Raw genomic sequence first — 19,826 nt, 5'->3', positions numbered from 1 at the left:
GGATCTAATTCGAGCCAACCTCAAAGTTATGGATACCTTTCTGCATCTCAACAGACATCCTATTCGACAAATTCTGTTAATAACGATAACGAAACTTCTAATAATAATAATGAGAATGGAGCATCTGAACCAATTTTTACAGAATAACGACAATTTAAGAATATTCAGGTACTAGTTACCCATTTGGAATCAGAAACCCAGAACAAAGAATATTTATAATTATAACTTTCTACTTTTACGAATATGTAAATGTATGAAAAGGAATAAAAAATAAAACTTAACTGAAAATATTAAAACTTTTATTTAAAGTTTTAATATTTTCAGTTAAGTTTTATTATTACGTAGTTATTAAGTAGTATCTTTTATTTGAAGTTACAATTGCAGTACTTTTTGAGTTTATCCCAGACATACATAAAGACAAAAATTCTAAAAACTATATTTTTGGCTTCGGTATCGATTGTAGATCACACCCCAAGTATTCTTTTAAAAAAATATTCAATGTACAGTTATGACTTTCCTACCATTTTATTATATGTATAGATGATGAAATATATGCATGGATTTACTTCAAATTTGGCACAAATATTATTAAGAAGTCGGGTGTTGACCCGACAACATATAGGATACATATTATCACGCTATCACCTACGAGGAACGAGCAGTAAACCTTTATTTCTTCAATGCATTCTATAACAACGTGTAATCTAACGACGCATATTTGAATGTTGTTGTTATTATGTTTATAACCATGCTATAAGTTAGCTTCACACTATAAATAAAGACATTCTGTAGTATATTTAGTATCAGCATTGCACCCGTGCGAAGCCGGGGCGGGTCGCTAGTTTCACATAAAATAATACTTTGTCTTAAATTTTTATATGACAACACTTGGCGAATTGTCATTCTTCCGTTTCGTTTGATTGGTGGTTTCAAACGTATTATACAGCTGACATACAAACGTAGAATTTTATTTATACTGTTGTTCTGTAAATATTTCTTAGTTTTGTAATAAAGTTGATATTGCGTCAAATTATGAATAATATGTATACTTATAACGTTCATGCTTGAATATTTGGGTAGAAGAATAGATACAAAAACGAGACAAATTTTTTTTGTACTTTGTGTGTGTATATATGGTTTTCTTCAAAATTGATATCTAAACCTAAATTTCACGTAAACAATGACATCGGAAAAAGACCCGCTTGTAAGCGAAAGATCCGGAACTGTGCGAGAAGTCGGTAATCATGCAATATGGAGTTTATCCTCTTGTAAACCAGGTCCTACTTTTTACTATAATTTCTCTGATATAGTTGATAATCTCATTAAGCCGTTATTAATATAATTTGTTTGTTAATTTATTTTAGGTTTTGGAATTGATCAGTTAAGGGATGATTGTATGGATACATATTGGCAGTCAGATGGTCAATTGCCTCACTTAGTGAACATACAGTTTCAAAGGAAAACAATGGTATCTCACATTTACATATATACAGACTATAAACTTGATGAAAGTTACACACCAAGTAGAATATCCATTAGAGCTGGAACTCACTTTAATGATTTGCAAGAAATAGAAGTGATCGAATTGATTGAACCCAGTGGTAAGTAAATAGTCATAATATCTGTATAAAAATAAACTTGGAACTTCTTGACAGTGGAATATAGTTTGGGACATTCATTTTCTTTATTGAATGTTACATAGAAGATAAAAATCACACTGGAATGGCAATTGTGTATGAAAATAAACAGTTTTAAAAAATGAATGAACTATGTGCAACATATTTGTTTTATTTCAGGATGGGAAATGATACCAATCAAAGATATTCATGATCGACCTATTAGAACATACATGATTCAAATAGCTGTATTGAGCAATCATCAAAATGGAAGAGACACACACATGAGACAAATAAAAATTCATTCCCCTTGTGAACTAACATCGTTCGATATTAATAAGTTCAGAAATTTTTCTACTGTACAATTTCAACAATATACAACTATTCGATAATACCTATTTGTAATAAATATTAATTTTAATCTCTTTTTGATTATAGTGATTCATTATTTTCTTTAGTTCCTTTCTTTATGTTGTGGTAAATTGACAAAAACCTTAATATGAATTTGAAAAAATATTTTCATGTTTCTACTGTAGCATTACACTTATTGTGCATTAAGGAGAATAAATATAGAAATGTAGTAATAAAAATTGTTATTTATTTAGGTTTCTTACAATATTTCATTGTACATTTGTTACAATACATTCGGTACAGATGTACAAATTATTTTTACATATATTGTTTTTAGTCTGTCTCATCACTTTCTTCACTTGCCTCCTGAAGCCACTCAAAGAACTTAACAATTGAAGTTTGATCTTTGAGTGGGCTTTCATTTTCCTTAAGATCCTCATACCATTCCAACAAGGAATCCTCGTCCACAATATCTGCTTCATACAACAAATCAACAATTTGACCAGCTCTGCCATCCAGCCATGCATTTTTTAAGCAACTATCCTAAATAAACAAAAATTGGAAGTATTATTTTTAGTATAACAATTATGGTAAACAGTCATGAAACTTTCCAATTTTATACTTACTTCAACAGCTTTTAAACAGTCCATTATTGACGACTTTGTTTTTATATAATTACTTATAACTGGACGAAAGAATTTCAAAATATCTTTTATAGTTACAAGTACACTTTTGGTATTCTCCAAAATTGGCATGCTCAGAAGTGCTCTCACAACGAAAAAGTTAACTTCATGTAGTTGAATGTTGTATGCATATCGCGAAGAATTAATCTCCAGTATTAAATAGTCACATTTCAAATTCTCTTCATACCCTCTTGCCAAACTGTCTATTACTTCTTGAAGGAATACTAAAAAAAGTTTTTATGAAAAAGCAAATTCTTTATTACCTAAATATAAACTTATAGTATATTACTTGTAATTAATTAGTTTTTACCATATGATAAAAAAAATCATTATGACCTTACTATTTATTTGAATTGCTTGTTTTATATTTAAATAATTCAATCAATAAGAACTGAAAAATTAACAAATAAACTTGCTAGCAATATTCGCTTTGGAAAGAAGAACCAAAGAAGACACCTGTAATGGTGGACTAGATTGGCCATCAACAGTTTCCTACCATACAAGTCGGCAGGACTGGATAAGGTGTTTCCAGGCCTGCTAAGATGGAGTGATAGGAAACTAATTGACCACCTTGTCTCCATATATAGGAGTTGCCTAGCTTACTGCCTCACACCTAAAGCATGGAGGGAAGTCAAGGTAGTCTTCATACCCAAACCCGGCAAAGAAGACTACTTGCAACCAAAAATCATTTAGACATTTTAGCCTCACCTCCTTTCTATTAAAAGTTCTGGAAAGGCTAATAGATCGGGAACTGAGAAGCATAACTCTAGTTGAACAACCTCTGAATCCCAACCACCACACCTACTCGACAGGCAAATCAACAGACTCTGCCCTCCATAAAGTTATATCCTAGATAGAGTGCAATCTCCACCACAAAACATCAACCCTAGGCGCCTTTATAGATATCGAAGGGGCCTTTGACAAAACTAAGTTTCCCAGCTTAAGCCGGGCCCTTACTAAGCATGGAGTCAATAACGCGATTGCCGGTTGGATTGACAGCATGCTAAAGTACAGGGTCATCCAATTCGCTGTAAGTGGAACAACCAGAGGCGCTGTAGCGAGAGGATGTCCGTAGGGGGGGTCTTATCCCCACTTCTGTGGAACATAGTGATCGATGAACTGATCATCCTGCTCAACGACCGCAGAATCCTCACAGTGGGCTATGGAGACGACTTAACTGTACTACTCATCAGTGGACCTTCTGAGAGAACAATTTGTGACCAAATGAGGGCCGCATTAAAAGTCGTCGAACAATGGTGTACGGACCATTAACTAACAGTGAACCCCGCAAAGACGGAACTTGTGATGTTCACAAATAAACGGAATTTAGGGAACCTTAAACTCCCTAAATTATTTGGTATCAGTCTTGCTCTAACCAAGGAGGTCAAATATCTCGGAGTAATCCTAGATAGTAAACTTCTTTGGAACAGGCACTTAGACTCAAAAATCAACAAAGCCAGCATAATCCTCTGCCAATGCAAACGGATCCGAGGCAAATGCTGGGGGCATATCACCTAAAATTACTCTATGGCTTTACAAAACCATCGTCAGGTCTATAATCACCTACGGTGCGGTATTGCGTACCGCCCCCACGGCAGCTCTTGAGGTTATGCTTGACCTGGCACCACTTGATCTGTTCATACGAGTACAACAGGAAGCGGTTATGTCAGCTATCAGGCTGAAACACTTGGGCTTGTGGTCTAACTAGGAGGGTCCACACAACAAACTCTGGAGTAGCCTAGTGAGCTATGAGCCACTACTTGCTGCTCCATGTGATAGAATTCCTAAACAACATATTTTCGAAAGGAAATACCACATACAGCTATTTGAGGCTGTCGGCATACGTGAAGGCCGCATTTATACGGATGGCTCAAAAATGGGGTCTGGCACCGGTGCCAGAGTATACTCACAAGACCTTAATATTGTTACGAACACACAAAGAAACTAGCGCCATCTAGCGGCAACCATTGAAACCACACAAAGACAGAGACCGCATGAAACTCTCTACTCAATACTAGATGGCGTTAGAGGAACTACTGTGGAACTATATAGAAGTATAGTCTCGAAAACCGGGTACATGCGCGAACTTTCCAGAATGGTCTGGGCCTCGTGTCGGCTTATATAAATAGCCGCAGGTAGGCGAGCGAGTTCAGTTCAGTTTGAGCGATCTTCGAGGCGACTTCAAAGTGAAAACTAGTGATCAAGAGTGGTACCAGCGAAACCTACGACATTGGTTACGACTTAGGACATCGTTAGTGCTTAGTGTTTGAACCTAGTGCTTTGTGTTGGACGTAGTGCTAGTGAATAAAGTCTTGAAAAGAGTCAGCAGGTTTTTCTCTCCAAATCCTTCGAACCCTAACACGTAACAATATCAAATTATCACTAACGCTGGGCCAACACAGCTCCATCTTCTAATGCGAGTGTGTTACGATAACCCATGCAGCCACCGCCGTCCTGTCAAAAGGCATTAAGGATTGCAACATTCGGATTGTCGGACAGCATGGCTGTACTTAAAACACTAGGGAGCAATTTAATCAACTCTAGCCTTATATACGAATGCGACCAAACCCTGGAAGTATTGGCCCCACATAATGAGGTAATCCTCCAGTGGATAAAAGGACATAGCGAATCATATGGAAACGATGCCGCCGATGAGCTTGCAAGACAGGGGTCCAATACAAAGGTTGCTGGCCCAACCATCTTAATGCCACTACCATTTGGACAATTGCACTTGTGGGTACGGCAACGTACACATGCAACTCACAATGCCTTTTGGGCAAACCAAACTGGCTGTAGACAGTCCAAAATGATACTCACAGAAGTATCGCCGCATCTATCGCTTAGTCTAAACCGTTTGGACATCAGAATAATTGTTGGTATGATTACTGGCCACATAGCACTCAATCACCAACTATTTGTTATGAATGCAACGGACAGTTCTCTTTGTAGGGGATATCTGGCTGCTGAAGAAACACCGTCCACGTGATCCTGGAATGCGAAGGAGTGGCCACACACTGGACAAACATCTTTAGGAAAATAAGGACGCTCCGAGAAGCCTGTGAATGCCCCAGGAGGCTTCTGAACTTCTGGAAAGAGCTGGGCTGGCTGAACTAGTCAGCCCTCTTTTCACGCATAACGGACCATCTTTGAGTCTAAATGCGGAAAACCGAGCCCACAACAAACAAACAAACAATATTCACTTTTTAAACTAGTAACAAGAAAAGTACTTTTTAACTTCATACCATATGTTGTACTTAGTTATTTATTTGTGTATATCTGTAATACTTATATCTCCAGTCCAGAGGGTGGGGCCACTAGATATCTATCCGATAACTGGTTGGAACCGCTACGGGTACGCGACCCCGGACTACTCTAGCTGCTAGTGTCACACACCCCTCCCCGTGATCCGTGGCACTGGTATCCGTAACCCCAGATCCTTCTCTCACATAAATCCTTCTCACCTATCCTTCTTCTTACCTCAAATTTCCCAAGGAGGGTTGATGTCAGGCAGGCGGCCGGTCGTAAAATATACAAGCCAAATCACATTACAACATGAGCTTGGGAATTAGAGTATCATGTTGTGCCGACCCTACATAAGTGGGATAAGGGCAGGAAGATGATGATGATGTAATACTTATAACTCGAGACTAAATAAGGCAGATTCCTAGGGTTACAAATTAATTAGACAATATTTCTTGTATGTGATGTTGTAAAAACTTGTTGCTAGGTTAACTGGAGTTTCTACAGTATATTTTTACAAAAGCTGACTTACTATTAGTGTCTTCTGGAATTGGAGAATCAGGTAAAGAGGATTCAGCACTGCTATTTGAAGAATAGTATGACTCGCTGTTACTCCACTCTTCATTAAAACCTACATATTCATCATCTTCCTTGCCTGAAGACTCATTCTCCCATTCAGTTCCACCTTCTAATGACACATTTTTGAGAATTTTATCTGTAAAAAAAAAATATTTTTTACTAAAACTTTCATTTAGTTCTACCATTGATTAGCTGAAATAAAATCAAAAATTAATTGATTCAAGTAGGCTTCAAAAGCACTTTTTAAATGTCATTTTAGAAATTATAATTATATTGTTTTATTAATTATAGTAAAAGTGAAGCTTCCTCTGATTTAGAATGTAGATTTTGCAAAGAAAAATGGCGAGAAACTCTGCAGTTACTCTTTTAAAAAGCTGTCTGAATATCTCATTACCATTCTTATCAGTTTTTTCCAAAATGTTTCCTTTTAGGTTGCTTCCTTCTTTAATACAAACGCTATCTGAAGCTACAACACCCTCCAAAGTTGAGTTCATTTCAACTATACAATTATCATCAATAAAACTATTTATAATCTGAGAGTTGTCTTCAATGACAACGTTATTCATGATATGGCTACCGTGAATAACGACATTTTTCCCTATTCTACAATTATTACCAATCATGGATTTTGAAACCCTAGACATGTCACTAATGTGAGTTTTAGCACCTACTAACACATCCTCGACTAAAGTGCAAGATCTGTAACATACAATATACAAACACATATGTAAAAAAGAAAGTCATAACAAAAATTAAATTAAAATATGTTTAAAATTATACCTGCTTAATGAAGAATTTGTTTTTCTGAATATATGATGGCCCATGTACAGGTATGTATTTTTATAAAAGGAATCGGTTTCAATTGATAGTGGATAAACCCAGTTATGTAATATATCCCAACTAAAAATTAAATGTTTCTTTTAAATATTAGCAAAAGTAAATAACATCATACATATTGTATAAATTTATTTAAAACCAACCAAACTGTTTGGTAAGTCTTCCAGTTTGTTATGGCTGCTGCATACTGTGTTTCCTTCAACATTGTATAATATAAAGAACTAGCCAATATATCTTCATTTATCAAAATTCCATGTATGAAATCACCTCTATTTTGAAAGTCAAAGTTGTCAGAAAAAAGAGGAGGCACTGAAGGAGAACATATTGCTATATTTGCATCCACTAAATTATTATGCAATTTGACCTCAGAATGCTGCAATACACACTCCTAAAATATACAATATATATTACACAACAGGTGGTAAATGTGGTGGTAAATTTATTTAAATAACTTAATCATGGGTTACATTATATATAGAATAGATTTTTAGCCTGGCAGGAGGCACTACAGGGTAACATTTACCACGTAGAGCATACATTAAAAAAATATTTACGGTTTCTGCTTAATTTTATGCCACACCACTTTGAAGTACCTTTCAAGAAATGTGCAATGGTCCACCAATTTGAATGACTGACTACCAATAGAGCTTTTAGACATATATGGGTATTTTTTACCAGATAGTGACAATTAGTCTTTACTATTTTTAGTATTCAACTTTTCGTTTTTGTTGCTTTAGAAGTTTAGACTTAAAAAGTGGCTTATTTCCCTCTTAATTCCGAAATTGATGACTATAACGAATATAGTCAGCATTTAATAATTCAGAGCACGAAGGTCCAGATATACCAGTGTCCTCACATATTTCAACATCTTATAAATAGGATATAGTTCCTCAGCTTTGTAAAACCTGATAAATTTACCTAAAGTGATAAAACTAGTTAGTGGAAAATTTTAGAACCCCCACAGAATATTTTATTGTGATCGCATATTATTACCATTATGTCCAATTCATGAAAGTTATAGTTGTGCTATTATGGTACTTTTTTATTAAAAAAATTATTAACTAAAAATCTAACATATTATATAGAAAATATTACAATTGAAGTCGGGTTTAGCAAGAAAAAGACCTGCATCCACATTCGCAAATGTCTGCATCATGATATGCAGTGTGTCCTTGGAAAAAGGATTGATAAAACTAAAATTAAGTGCAATTTTTCCCATAAAAAAATAAATAAAGATATACCATTCCCATTTCTGATGAATGTACTCAAAATGTAAAGTCATATAAATCATTATCATGTGTTTTCTATGTTATATTTCGTATGTTTTTTTTTATGCTAAATTAATACATATTACAGTTATTATCATAAGTAAGAATGTAGATTTTGGTGTTGAACTTGTTTTTTTTATATTTTCATCATCACTTCTGCCACTGCTGGACATAGGACTCCACAAGTTCGCGCCAAAAATGGCGTGAACTCATGTGTGTTGCCCATATTCACCACTCTGGGCAGACAAACTGATGACCTTCGGGCTAGCTTTGTCGCACCGAAGACATATGTATTCAGTGATTATTATATATATTCTCATCTTTAAAGTCAAATATATGTTTCTTTATAAGATATGCAAAAAGTACTTAATTGGATGCTATGCTAGGTTGCTTTAAAAATAATATTACATTACATTAGTAAATAAATACTTTATCCACACATTAAAAGATTAAAAAAATGTGTTATGAAATAATGAAAAGTGAAGGTTGGTATAGGTATATTAGCAACCTCCACTGTGGCAATAAATCCGTTGTGGTATTTTGACCCAGTAGCGACAGTCTGTGTTACATTATGGAGTGTCCCGCCCTCCTGTGTTAATTTTCAATCTATATAGAATTTATAGAAAGTAAAAAAATAACTAAAAACATTTAGTATTTATGAAACTACATACTAATGGCAAGGATACTGAAGTTTCTTTTGATTTTGGCTTATATTTCTGATGTATTAGAATTTTATTAGTTCTGCCATCAGCTGCTAATAATAGTGTTTTGTCATTACTCAGCAGTGGATGTTCCCAAGCCACCTCTTTATACACTAGTGTCATTGCTGCACCTTTATCTTTCTTGCATGTTTGCCTAGTCATTAACAAAAAAATACAAACTATTATTAATAAAGAATTTGGCTAAGATCTAAACTAGGTAAAACCGAATTAGAAAAACCGAATTATGGGGTTTTTGGGTGTGGAGGGTGGAGGGTGTAGGGGAATCTATACAAGGTAACACTGTCACACCTCAAAATCCCATGGTTATGGAGATATCCATGGCTAAAGTTTTGAGGTTAGAAGAAGAATTTAAAGCTATTATAATACCTTTGAGCTCGTACTGTATGCATTGTGTGACAAATCGACACTTAAACAAAATAACGCGTCAGACATAATATTCTAATAAAATTAGTAACATTGCGTGCTAGAATATAGGTTTAGAAATTCGAAAAATACCCAAAACCGAATCGGAGCACCCCACTGTCCACGTGGTCTTGGTCTGTCCTACCCCTAGAGTGTTTTTTTTGTGCCGCGGAGGCGCGGAGGGAGTGCAGTCATCGCCCGCCGTGCGAAAGCGCGCGAACGAATGCGTAGAGGAGCGGTGTGAGGTCGCCTTCGGTGACCAGCCTCCGCTGCGGAACGGAGCATGAGTGAGCGTGCTTTCGCACGCAAGGGCGGAAGGGCTGCACTTCCCGCAGCGCCGGAGCCAAGCGTTCCTCTAACTTTTGAAATTCTTCTTCTAACCTCAAAACTTTAACCTTGGATATCTCCATAACCATGGGGTTCTGAGGTGTGACAGTGGTACCAGGGGTAGCGTTCCCCACCCTCCCCCCCCCTTCCCCCCACGGTCCCGAAATTCGGTTTTACCTAATCTAAAGCTTTACCAAGAATTTTAAACACTATTTCTAAGTATAGCACCTATGCTATTATTCAATAAATATTGAAAATATTATCTCATATAGACTACAATGGTGTATATTATATCAATAACTTTCAGTATATACTTATCAGTTAATTTAATTATATCAAAATTAGAAATTGACTTTATATTAAAATTAAATACAAAAGTATAAATTACTTGTGTTGTTCCAAAAGGGCAGCAAAATTGATGTTAGTTATACTATTTATTCCCAACAGTACAAAATATCCTCGGACTAAACCAGCTGCATCTATTTCTCTCATTACATCACCCATAGTCTGACAAGTGTCTGATGATATGATTTGCACATCCAGTGTTACGCTCCATGGCACTTTGTTTTTGACACATTTTCTGTTAAATTAAAGATAATTCAGAAGCAAACATATGGTTTACATGGTCAAATTAGCAAACTAGTATAAATAAAGCTTAATGATTGTAAGTTCTTACTTTACATGATCCTTAATTTGTAAACTATCCTGACAGCAAAATAAAATAGCTTCCCCTACTCCTCCTGACACTAATGACTCCAATACATAGTCAATAATAGGAACTCCTGCAACAGGAAGAAGTCCCTAAAGGATAGAGATATTTGTTATTAAAAGAACAACACTTTTATTAAATAAAGTACTGTAAGAAAACCTACCATAGGTTTCTTGTTAGATATTGGCTCGAAATTGTTATTGAAGAGGTCCATAATTACGACTGCTTGAATGATATTTTCTTTGTTGTTCTCCATTTTTATTTAATTTAAGCAATTAAAATTTCTTCCAACGTAGTATAATATCTACAAAAATTAAAAACAGTTGGCAATTGCTATTTTTTTAAGGTTATGTCACAGAGTATAGTAATACTTACAGAAAGGTTATGTCAAAGAGTATAATATATAGGTATAATTTAAGATGGTTATAAGATTGCCCAGCTTATCTGAGTTTGACCAGCAAGTGAGTAAGGTACTTTTCACATATATTTAAAAAACCGGCAATATTTTTATTGCTGTGCTTAATTTTTAAACTATAGAAGAAATTTGAACATGTCTCCTGCAATACTAAGCTTTGTACTAAGTAGGTAACTGATTTTTCCTGACGTCACTTCAGGTTCATTCAGTTGGCTTGTATTATAAGCAAGTTATTTTACTCTTTGCAGTTGGCTATACAGAGTATAGTAATACTTTGAAGTATGTGGTATATTTTGTGGGCCAAAATCCGTGGGGAAAAACTTTCTTTAAAACTCGATTTGTGATCCCAGGTGGGCAAGTTTTTGACTATTGTTAGTTTGTGATAAATATACAAGAAAGATCGAATATCTGACGCGAAATCTCTCTAATATGATGGTGGGCAATGTTAAATTAGTTTTTCTAAAGTAGTTGTTACAACTTTGCCCACCAAAATATTATCGTTAGGGTTGTCACCTCAATGTTAAATTGGATTAGAGATAAGCAGATACTTATTTTATTTACATTAATTTCAAAACTACCTAAGTACATACCTAAATAGTGATTTTATAATCCTTTGTTTTCATTAATTTTGTAATCAATACATAAGGTAAAAATGAAAATTTTGTTGGAAAAGTAAACTGAATGTATTTGCAACATAATTAGGGTGATTTTGGTTAAGAGTATTTGTTAATTTTGCTGAATTAATTTATTTTTAAATTTATTTCATACTGCTTAATACTAAGCCTAAAATACAAGACAGAAAAAAAAGAGTATTAGGATCGAGGGCATACCGAAAATATCAGAAGAAATGCTAGATTTTGCAGTTGACAAAATCAAAATCAAAAATAGCTTTATTCAAATAGGCTCCAAGAGCACTTTAGAATCGTCATTTTACAAATTAAAACTTTAAAAATTAATTATTATTTTTGTAAAAGTGAAACTACCACCGATTCGGAATGTAGATTCTGCAGAGAAGAATCGGCAAGAAACTCCGCAGTTACTCTTTTGAAAATAATATATAAACTGTGTTTTAGAACAAAATTAGAAACATGTTGCATGTAATACAGCGTCACTAAGTCCACACATCTTTATCAACTATGTAATCCTGCACCGAGTGATAAGCTTTATCAATTAATTTTTTTAACCGACTTCCAAAAAAGGAGGAGGTTCTCAATTCGACTGTATCTTTTTTTTATGTATGTTATATCAGAACTTTTGACCGTGTGGACCGATTTCTACAATTTTTTTTTAATCGAAAGGTGGTGTGTGTCAATTGTTTCCATTTAAATTTATTTGAGATCTAACAATTACTTTTCGAGTTATATCTAATAATGCGTTTTCACTTGAGGCTTTTTTCGTCGACCTACGTTGTATTATACCGCATAACTTTCTACTGGATCTACCGATTTTGATAATTCTTTTTTTGTTTGAAAGAAGATATCCTAAATTTAGTACCATGATAAGGAAACTAGGATCTGATGATGGGATCTCAGAGAAATCGAGGGAACTTCTTGAAAATCCGCAATAACTTTTTACTGGGTGTACCGATTTTAATCATTTTTAATTTAATCGAACGCTGATGTTTGTCATGTGGTCACATATAAATTTTATCGAGATCTGATAACTACTTTTTGAGTAATCTTTAATAACGCGTAATTACTTGACTATTTTTTCGTCGATCTACGTTGTATTTGATGTAATTGAAGTCGGTTTTTTTTTTCGTTTGCGAGCAAACACAATTATTTAATAAAAACTTTAAATTTATGTTGAGACAATTCCAAAATCGTTTGTGGTATTTTAATATACATGCGAATACCATGACCCAGAAAGGAAACGTTTACTTTGCGCAGTCGGAAACTTGGAGTTACAATTTTGTTATTCCTTCTCGTGTTTACAATGCGATTATTACTATTTATTTCAAAACAATGAATATTTTGGTGGATATAAATAATATTGTTATAAATATACTGCGACGCGATCGTTAATATGTCCACCTTTTGGAAAACATCCCGTAGGGAGAATCGAGCTTCAAGATCGTAAATGCCGCGAATAGCCCTTTTTTGCAAGATAAATATAGTCTCAATATCTGCAGCATTACCCCACAGTAACAGGCCGTAAGACATAACACTATGGAAATAGCTAAAATATATTAAGCGTGCAGTTGCAACGTCGGTCAGTTGTCGTACTTTTCTAACTGTGAATGCCGCGGAGCTGAGTCTACCATTCAAGGATGACAAATGGGAATTCCACTGAAGTTTTGAGTCCAAATCTATCCCTAGGAAAACTGCAGTATCCTTGACAATAAGCCTCTCGTTATTTATTATAAAATTATAATTTGGATGCTTAACATTAGGTAACGAAAACACAACGCACTTGGTTTTTTTGGCGTTCAAAACCAAGTTGTTTATTTTAAACCAATCTTGAACTTGCGACAAAGAAGCGTTCACGTCATCATAATTTAAGTTTTTCCTATCAACTTTAAATATTAGAGAAGTGTCATCTGCAAATAGCACTATATCACAAATATATTTAACATAAAATGGCAGATCATTTATATATATTAAAAAAAGAAATGGACCCAGAATCGACCCCTGTGGAACGCCCATTTTTAGCACAGATCCAGAAGACTTCGTTTCGTTTATTGATACGTGTTGAATTCCATTAGATAGATATGACGCAATTAGATTAAGAGCTTTACTATTAACGCCGTAATACTCAAGTTTACTTAATAAGATCCCGTGGTCCACGCAATAGAATGCCTTTGATAGGTCACAAAATATACCAATAGCATTTTGTTATCTTTCCCAGGCGTCAAGTATATGTTTGAGAAGTGCCACACCAGCATCTGTCGTAGAGCGACCTCTAGTGAAACCATATTGTTCACTGTGAAAAATTCCATTAACTTTAAAATGGAAAAGAAGTTGATTTAACATAATTCATCATTACAGCCTATACAGTCCACTGCTGGACATAGGCCTCCACAAGTTCACGCCAAAAACAACGTGAACTCATGTTTTCTGCCCATAGTCACCACGCTGGGCAGGCGGGTTGGTGACCGCAGTACTGGCTTTATCGCACCGAAGACGCTGCTGCCCGTCTTCGGCCTGTGTATTTCAAAGCCAGCAGTTGGATGGTTATCCCGCCATCGGTCGGCTTCTTAAGTTCCAAGGTGGTTGTGGAACCTTGTTATCCCTTAGTCGCCCCATACGACACCCACGGGAAGAGGGGGGGTGGCTAAATTCTTTAGTGCCGTAGCCACATAGCATTAGCATAATTGACATGGTAGAAAATAACAAGATCAAGTCGGGAGGCAGCAAAGAGATTCGGGATCCCTCGACGAATGATATTAAATAAAGTTAAAAAAATTCACTTAAAATCACTTGGAGGACAAACCAAGCTCACTGACGAAGAGGAAGAAAAATTGGCAAACGTGTTGTTAACTTCAGCAGATTATGGCAGCCCCATGACGAAAATGGATGTAAAAATGTTAGTTTATAAATATGTTGCAAAACTTCACGGACTGATTTGTTCGATAAAAAATTATCCAGTATTACTTCACATTACTGCAAATTTTATGATAGTTCAAATATTTTTAGGTTAATATTTGAGAAAACTAGCTACTGCCCGCGACGTCGTCTGCGTGAACGCTTTACAGCACAAAAATACCTACGATTAGACCTTTTAAAATAACATTCATTTACCCGTTTCTTCTTTACATTTATAATAATATAACTCTTTAACATTATAACTCTTCTAACTTTAGTGCCAACTTCTTTTTGTGTTGTCTTAGCTAAGTTTATTAAAACAATGATATAAAACTATAATTTACCAAATAATAAAATTAAATAATCATTTCAAATATTTTCAACTAACCGCAGCTTAAGCGGCTTAACCCACTGTTGTACTGTCAAAATCCTTCCCTGTCTCCGGACTTTAATCCAGTGTTGCCGTTTTAGCCATTTTGCGGCTAGATCTATTTAGCGGATTTTCGACGGTTTTAGCCAAAAAACAATCCATTTTAGCCCCCAAAATAAATCTAGCTACTTCTGGCTGCTTTTTAGATTGTTACTACATACATATTTTTATTACTATAATAATTGTGTTTGCTCGCAAACGAAAAAAAAATCGACTTCAATTATATCGAAGAGTAATACATCGTAGATCGACGAAAAAATAGTCAAGTAATTACGCGTTATTAAAGATTACTCAAAAAGTAGTTACCAGATCTCGATAAAATTTATATGTGACCACATGACAAACATCAGCTTTCGACTAAATTAAAAATTATCAAAATCGGTACACCCAGTAAAAAGTTATTGCGGATTTTCGAGAGTTTCCCTCGATTTCTCTGGGATCCCATCATCAGATCCTGGTTTCCTTATCATGGTACTAAACTTGGGATATCTCCTTTCCAACAAAAAATAATTATCAAAATCGGTAGATCCAGTAGAAAGTTATGTGGTATAAATACAACGTAGGTCGACGAAAAAAGCGTCAAGTAAAAACGCATTATTAGATATAGCTCGAAAAGTAATTGTTAGATCTCAAATAAATTTAAATGGGACCAATTGGCACACACCACCTTTCGATTAAAAGAAAATTTGTCGAAATCGCTCCACCCAGTCAAAAGTTCTGATGTAACATACATAAAAAAAAAAAAAAATTCAGTCGAATTGAGTACCTCCTCCTTTTTTGGAAGTCAGTTAAAAAGTCTACCGACTAATACATACCACCATACGGTACCAATACTACCAAACTAAAATACATAGTTAATTTTAGGCAACACAAATAATGTCCGCATTATGGCAGGAGGATTCCCGAATGAATGTTTATCTTTAACGTAATTTAGGTTCGATCGAATGAAAATAGACCGTATTGCTATTGCTGTTGAGCTTAGTTTGTTTTGTATAACGTCAATGCTTCTTATGTCAAAATGTCAAACGGAGCGCAATATTGTTAATGTTTATGCATATGCAATACGCATTTTTTTTTAATTAAAGCGTGTGAAACCGCGCTAGTTTATTATAGTTAGTAATCCAAAGTAAAGTAAAGTCGTCGTAGTTTTTTTAGGTGTTTTTCAAAAGTAATTCAAGTTCCAATTAAGCATCAGCACAATTTAGCATTGTGCTCCACTGAGTCACATTATGCTATGTAATTGGAAAACGCACACTTTAGCCACTTCTAGCGGAATTTCAAAAGTAATTTATTTACAAAACTGGCAACTTTTTTCTTTGATGTAGCCACAAACTAGATTGTCCTAACGGCAACACTGCTTTAATCCACTTTCAGCACTTGTCATTGGCAAAATCATCGGCAAAAAAATGATGGAGCCATATATAGTAGCCATGCAAAGATTATATCACTGAAAAGAAAAGAGAGATATATTTCATTTTGCTCTTAGGATATATATCACTCATTTAGCTCTGCAGCTCATTTAGCTCAGTGAAATAATTTTATAATGCAACCAAAATGCAACCTTATGTGGTCGTAAAAAAATACTTTTTTGATTGTTCAAAGCAAGATGATTGAGTCTATAACCTTGTGAAATATGAAACGAAAAGATACAGAGCCATAGCTAACTATCTCTCTCTTTCGCATGATAAACGCCATCGTCCGATCGAGTGGCTCACTAGCTCAGTCTCGTTTACTCCCGCTCAGTACGTCAGTCTCTCGAAAATGAATCATAAGACTAGTGAGCTGGAGATATCGCACCTTCGGTGGAACAAGGGCGTATCTTACAAAAAATCGTAAAATGAGTTAAATATGCAGAAATGCCCAAAAAACACTTCTGGACACACTGGGACAAAGACTCCCATTAGATTCACTTTAAAAGTCCCTACACGGCAATAATGTCTTTGTCATTTTGGATCGAATTGGTGGGCGTTTTGGCGCGACATCGTCTTATTGGTCAGTTGCGCCGTTGCCCCCGCGCGCAATGTTTTTATCTTGGAGCGCCAAAGCCGCGAAGGTAAATATGCCTTTTGATATTTGATATTCCTGGAGAGACAAAGTCATATTTAGCACACTTATGCCTTTTTCGTGAGCAAATGTTTGGAGAGACAAAGCCATTGCAACATTTGTGACTTTGTACTTCCAACATTTTTATTATTTTATAGTGTTATGAACAAATGTGGCGTTGTTATTCCAATACATGTTTTATAAAATAGGCATAAAAACAATTTATACTTTCTCATACCGAATTCCTTTCTAACTCTGAGTAGTTACACATAATAGTTGACAAATAATTTTTTTTTAATTTTAAAATGGTGTTGCTGTTTAAACTCTGAAGCTTTATTCTAAGTTATACAGTTAAATTTTCAGGGAAAAATGGGATCCCGAAGTCGAAAAGTTTTGATGATGTTAAATGATGACAAAGACATTCAGAATATCGAAGAAATGCATGTGCCTCAAATTGATAGCATCCCAGCCATCATTGAAGACCACCAAAATAAAAAAATCATCATCATCATCATCATACCAGCTCATGGACGCCCACTGCTGAGCATAAGCCTCCCCTAATGCTTTCGACGACGATCGGTCCTGCGTTGGTTCTTTTTTTTTGGCAGCGGGTCTTGAAGAACTTAGACACCACCGCACGGGCAATTTCCACCAGCCCGTCGTGGAGCTCGTCCACATCTACGCAGTCGGCCAGGCGACAGGCCAAACCGATTTTGGAGTTCGAGTTGAAAGCTCTCGGGGTTTTGAATCTGAGCAGGCGTAGGTCGGAGCGCAGACCCTATAAGCCGACCCCTCTCAAACTTGACATCGATATTCAATGTGCCTCGGACAAGTCGGTGATCACTTCCTTCATTGAGACATCACTAAATATGTGCTTATTCGTCGACATGATAAAATCTATCTCGTTCCTGACGGTGCCGTCGGGACTCAACCAGGTCCTTTTACGCCGTTCCGGCTTCCTGAAGAAGGAGTTCATTATAAAGAGTCCCTCCTTCTCCATGAAGTCAGTCAGTAACCAGTCCCGGGAGTTCCGTTGCTCGTATCCAAATTGCTCCACTCACAACTTATCACCGCATCGTCTGCTTAGCTTCGCATTGAAGTCCCCCATCACAGTAGTGTAGTGGCATGTAGAGCTATGTATGACTGTAGAGATTTCCTCATACATAGCTTCCACTTCGTTATATGGATGTGTCCAGGTCGGTGCGTAAACCTGTATGACCTTTAGCGAATACCGCTTGGATATTCTGAGTATAAGGTACGCCACCCTGCTCGACACTCTCCTGACGACGTCGATGTTGTTGACGAGAACCTTGCGGACGAGGAACCTGACACCACCCTGGGACTGTTGGTCGCCCTCCCGATAGTACAGCAGGTTGCCAGACTTGAGACATCGAGTCCTTTCCCTCTCTCCGGACCTCAGATAAGCCTATAATATCCCAGCTCAACCTGCTGAGAGCTTCTTTCAACTCAATGAGCTTCGCGTCGGTCCGCAGCGTCCTAGCGTTATATGTTGCCAGGGCCAAGTCTCGTCGTTGGGTGTGGTGGCCTGGCTTCTGCCGGAGATTATAGCCTCCTGCCCCGCCGTTATCTAGGCCTCCACCGTAGCCAGGACTAGCGGGGCCGCCGGGGACTGGGGGACAATTTTTTGTCGTGTCTGCCATTTAGGGGGATTTGGCGTAATCGCCACGCTTGCTAGGCTGTGCTTAGAAGGCGCTGCTGCCCACCCTCTAGTGGTTTTTCCTCTATCGCCTCTTACGATACCCACGGGATGAGATGGGGTGAAATTACAGATGCCTTTTTAAGGGATAGATCTCGTGCTACGTTATTCATTTGTTTTCTATGAAAGCATAGTTGCTATTATTATTTTAGTTTCTTACATACGTTTTCTTTTTATCGTTTTTTTTTTTTTGTTAAATATTTACTGTAAAATGCCAAAGTGGTCTGTACAACAATAACTATGAAGATTGTTTGTAGTTTTATGTTTGTTAGTTTTGATTTATTTAAGTGGAGTTAGTAAGTGAGTTTGATTTGTAAGAGTAAAGTAAAAACGGACTGATTACTATGGACAAAGATTTTATAACGTTAATATTGACGCTAATTTTAAAGGCAAGTTCCAAAGAGTTTCGCTAGAGTTTTTTAAGATTTTTCAACAGAAGTTCCTAAAAAAGATGTTTAATTATAAAATAAAACATTTTTTGAAACAAATAAACTAGTTTCTATTTTTCAAAATCTTTAAAACACGAACGATAAATATGGTCATAATTACAAAACGATTTAAATGTTGGTGGAACAAAGGCATAAATGTACACCTTATTTTGAAAAAAATATTAATAGTAATTAACAAAAAATATTTGGCACTTGCAAACTACATGACCATATTCACAAATAAATAGGTCGTATTTCATACAAAGAACAAACACTTTGAAGCAGTACAAAGACGAATAATACGACTCGGAATGTAAAAAAAACTTTAAAATGGCTCTCCTGTAAAATTACAAAAAGTGGAGTTGAGCCCTTGTTCCACCGAAGGTGCGATATATTTGAAACGTAAGTGAGCTGATGAGAGACTAGCTCACTTGAAAAGTTATGTTTCATTTGTATCACTCACTCATGAGTTACCCAAGTCTAATAAATAGTCTTTAAAGAAGAAGAAGATGATGATATAATGAGATATATTATG

General features: G+C 35.8%; 2 protein-coding genes across 3 annotated transcripts; one reads left to right on the top strand and one right to left on the bottom strand.

Moving 5' to 3' along the window:
- The first annotated feature begins 901 nt into the window (after nucleotides 1-901).
- Nucleotides 902-2,206, top strand: LOC123670157 (anaphase-promoting complex subunit 10). 2 transcript variants are annotated; one of them, XM_045603667.1, is made up of 4 exons: nucleotides 902-935; nucleotides 1,084-1,277; nucleotides 1,365-1,601; nucleotides 1,797-2,206. In XM_045603667.1, the coding sequence occupies exons 2-4, from the start codon at nucleotides 1,181-1,183 to the stop codon at nucleotides 2,006-2,008; spliced, it is 546 nt and encodes a 181-aa protein (XP_045459623.1). In that variant the 5' UTR covers nucleotides 902-935; nucleotides 1,084-1,180; the 3' UTR covers nucleotides 2,009-2,206. The 2 variants fall into 2 exon arrangements, with proteins under 2 accessions (XP_045459623.1, XP_045459622.1); XM_045603666.1 differs by having other exon boundaries at nucleotides 908-1,277.
- On the bottom strand, nucleotides 2,195-11,091 carry LOC123670158 (translation initiation factor eIF-2B subunit epsilon). The gene is made up of 10 exons (XM_045603668.1): nucleotides 10,898-11,091; nucleotides 10,702-10,826; nucleotides 10,414-10,605; nucleotides 9,246-9,429; nucleotides 7,450-7,694; nucleotides 7,250-7,369; nucleotides 6,864-7,168; nucleotides 6,423-6,605; nucleotides 2,594-2,874; nucleotides 2,195-2,510 (listed from the first exon to the last, which is right to left on the bottom strand). Exons 1-10 carry the CDS (start codon nucleotides 10,988-10,990, stop codon nucleotides 2,301-2,303), a joined length of 1,938 nt encoding a protein of 645 aa, XP_045459624.1. The 5' UTR covers nucleotides 10,991-11,091; the 3' UTR covers nucleotides 2,195-2,300.
- Between the last annotated feature and the right edge of the window lie 8,735 nt (nucleotides 11,092-19,826).

Source organism: Melitaea cinxia, chromosome 4, assembly GCF_905220565.1.
Source record: "Melitaea cinxia chromosome 4, ilMelCinx1.1, whole genome shotgun sequence".
Classification (NCBI taxonomy): domain Eukaryota; kingdom Metazoa; phylum Arthropoda; class Insecta; order Lepidoptera; family Nymphalidae; genus Melitaea; species Melitaea cinxia.
Note: the sequence above shows the minus strand (reverse complement) of the source record. Positions and strands in the feature narration are given on the sequence as shown.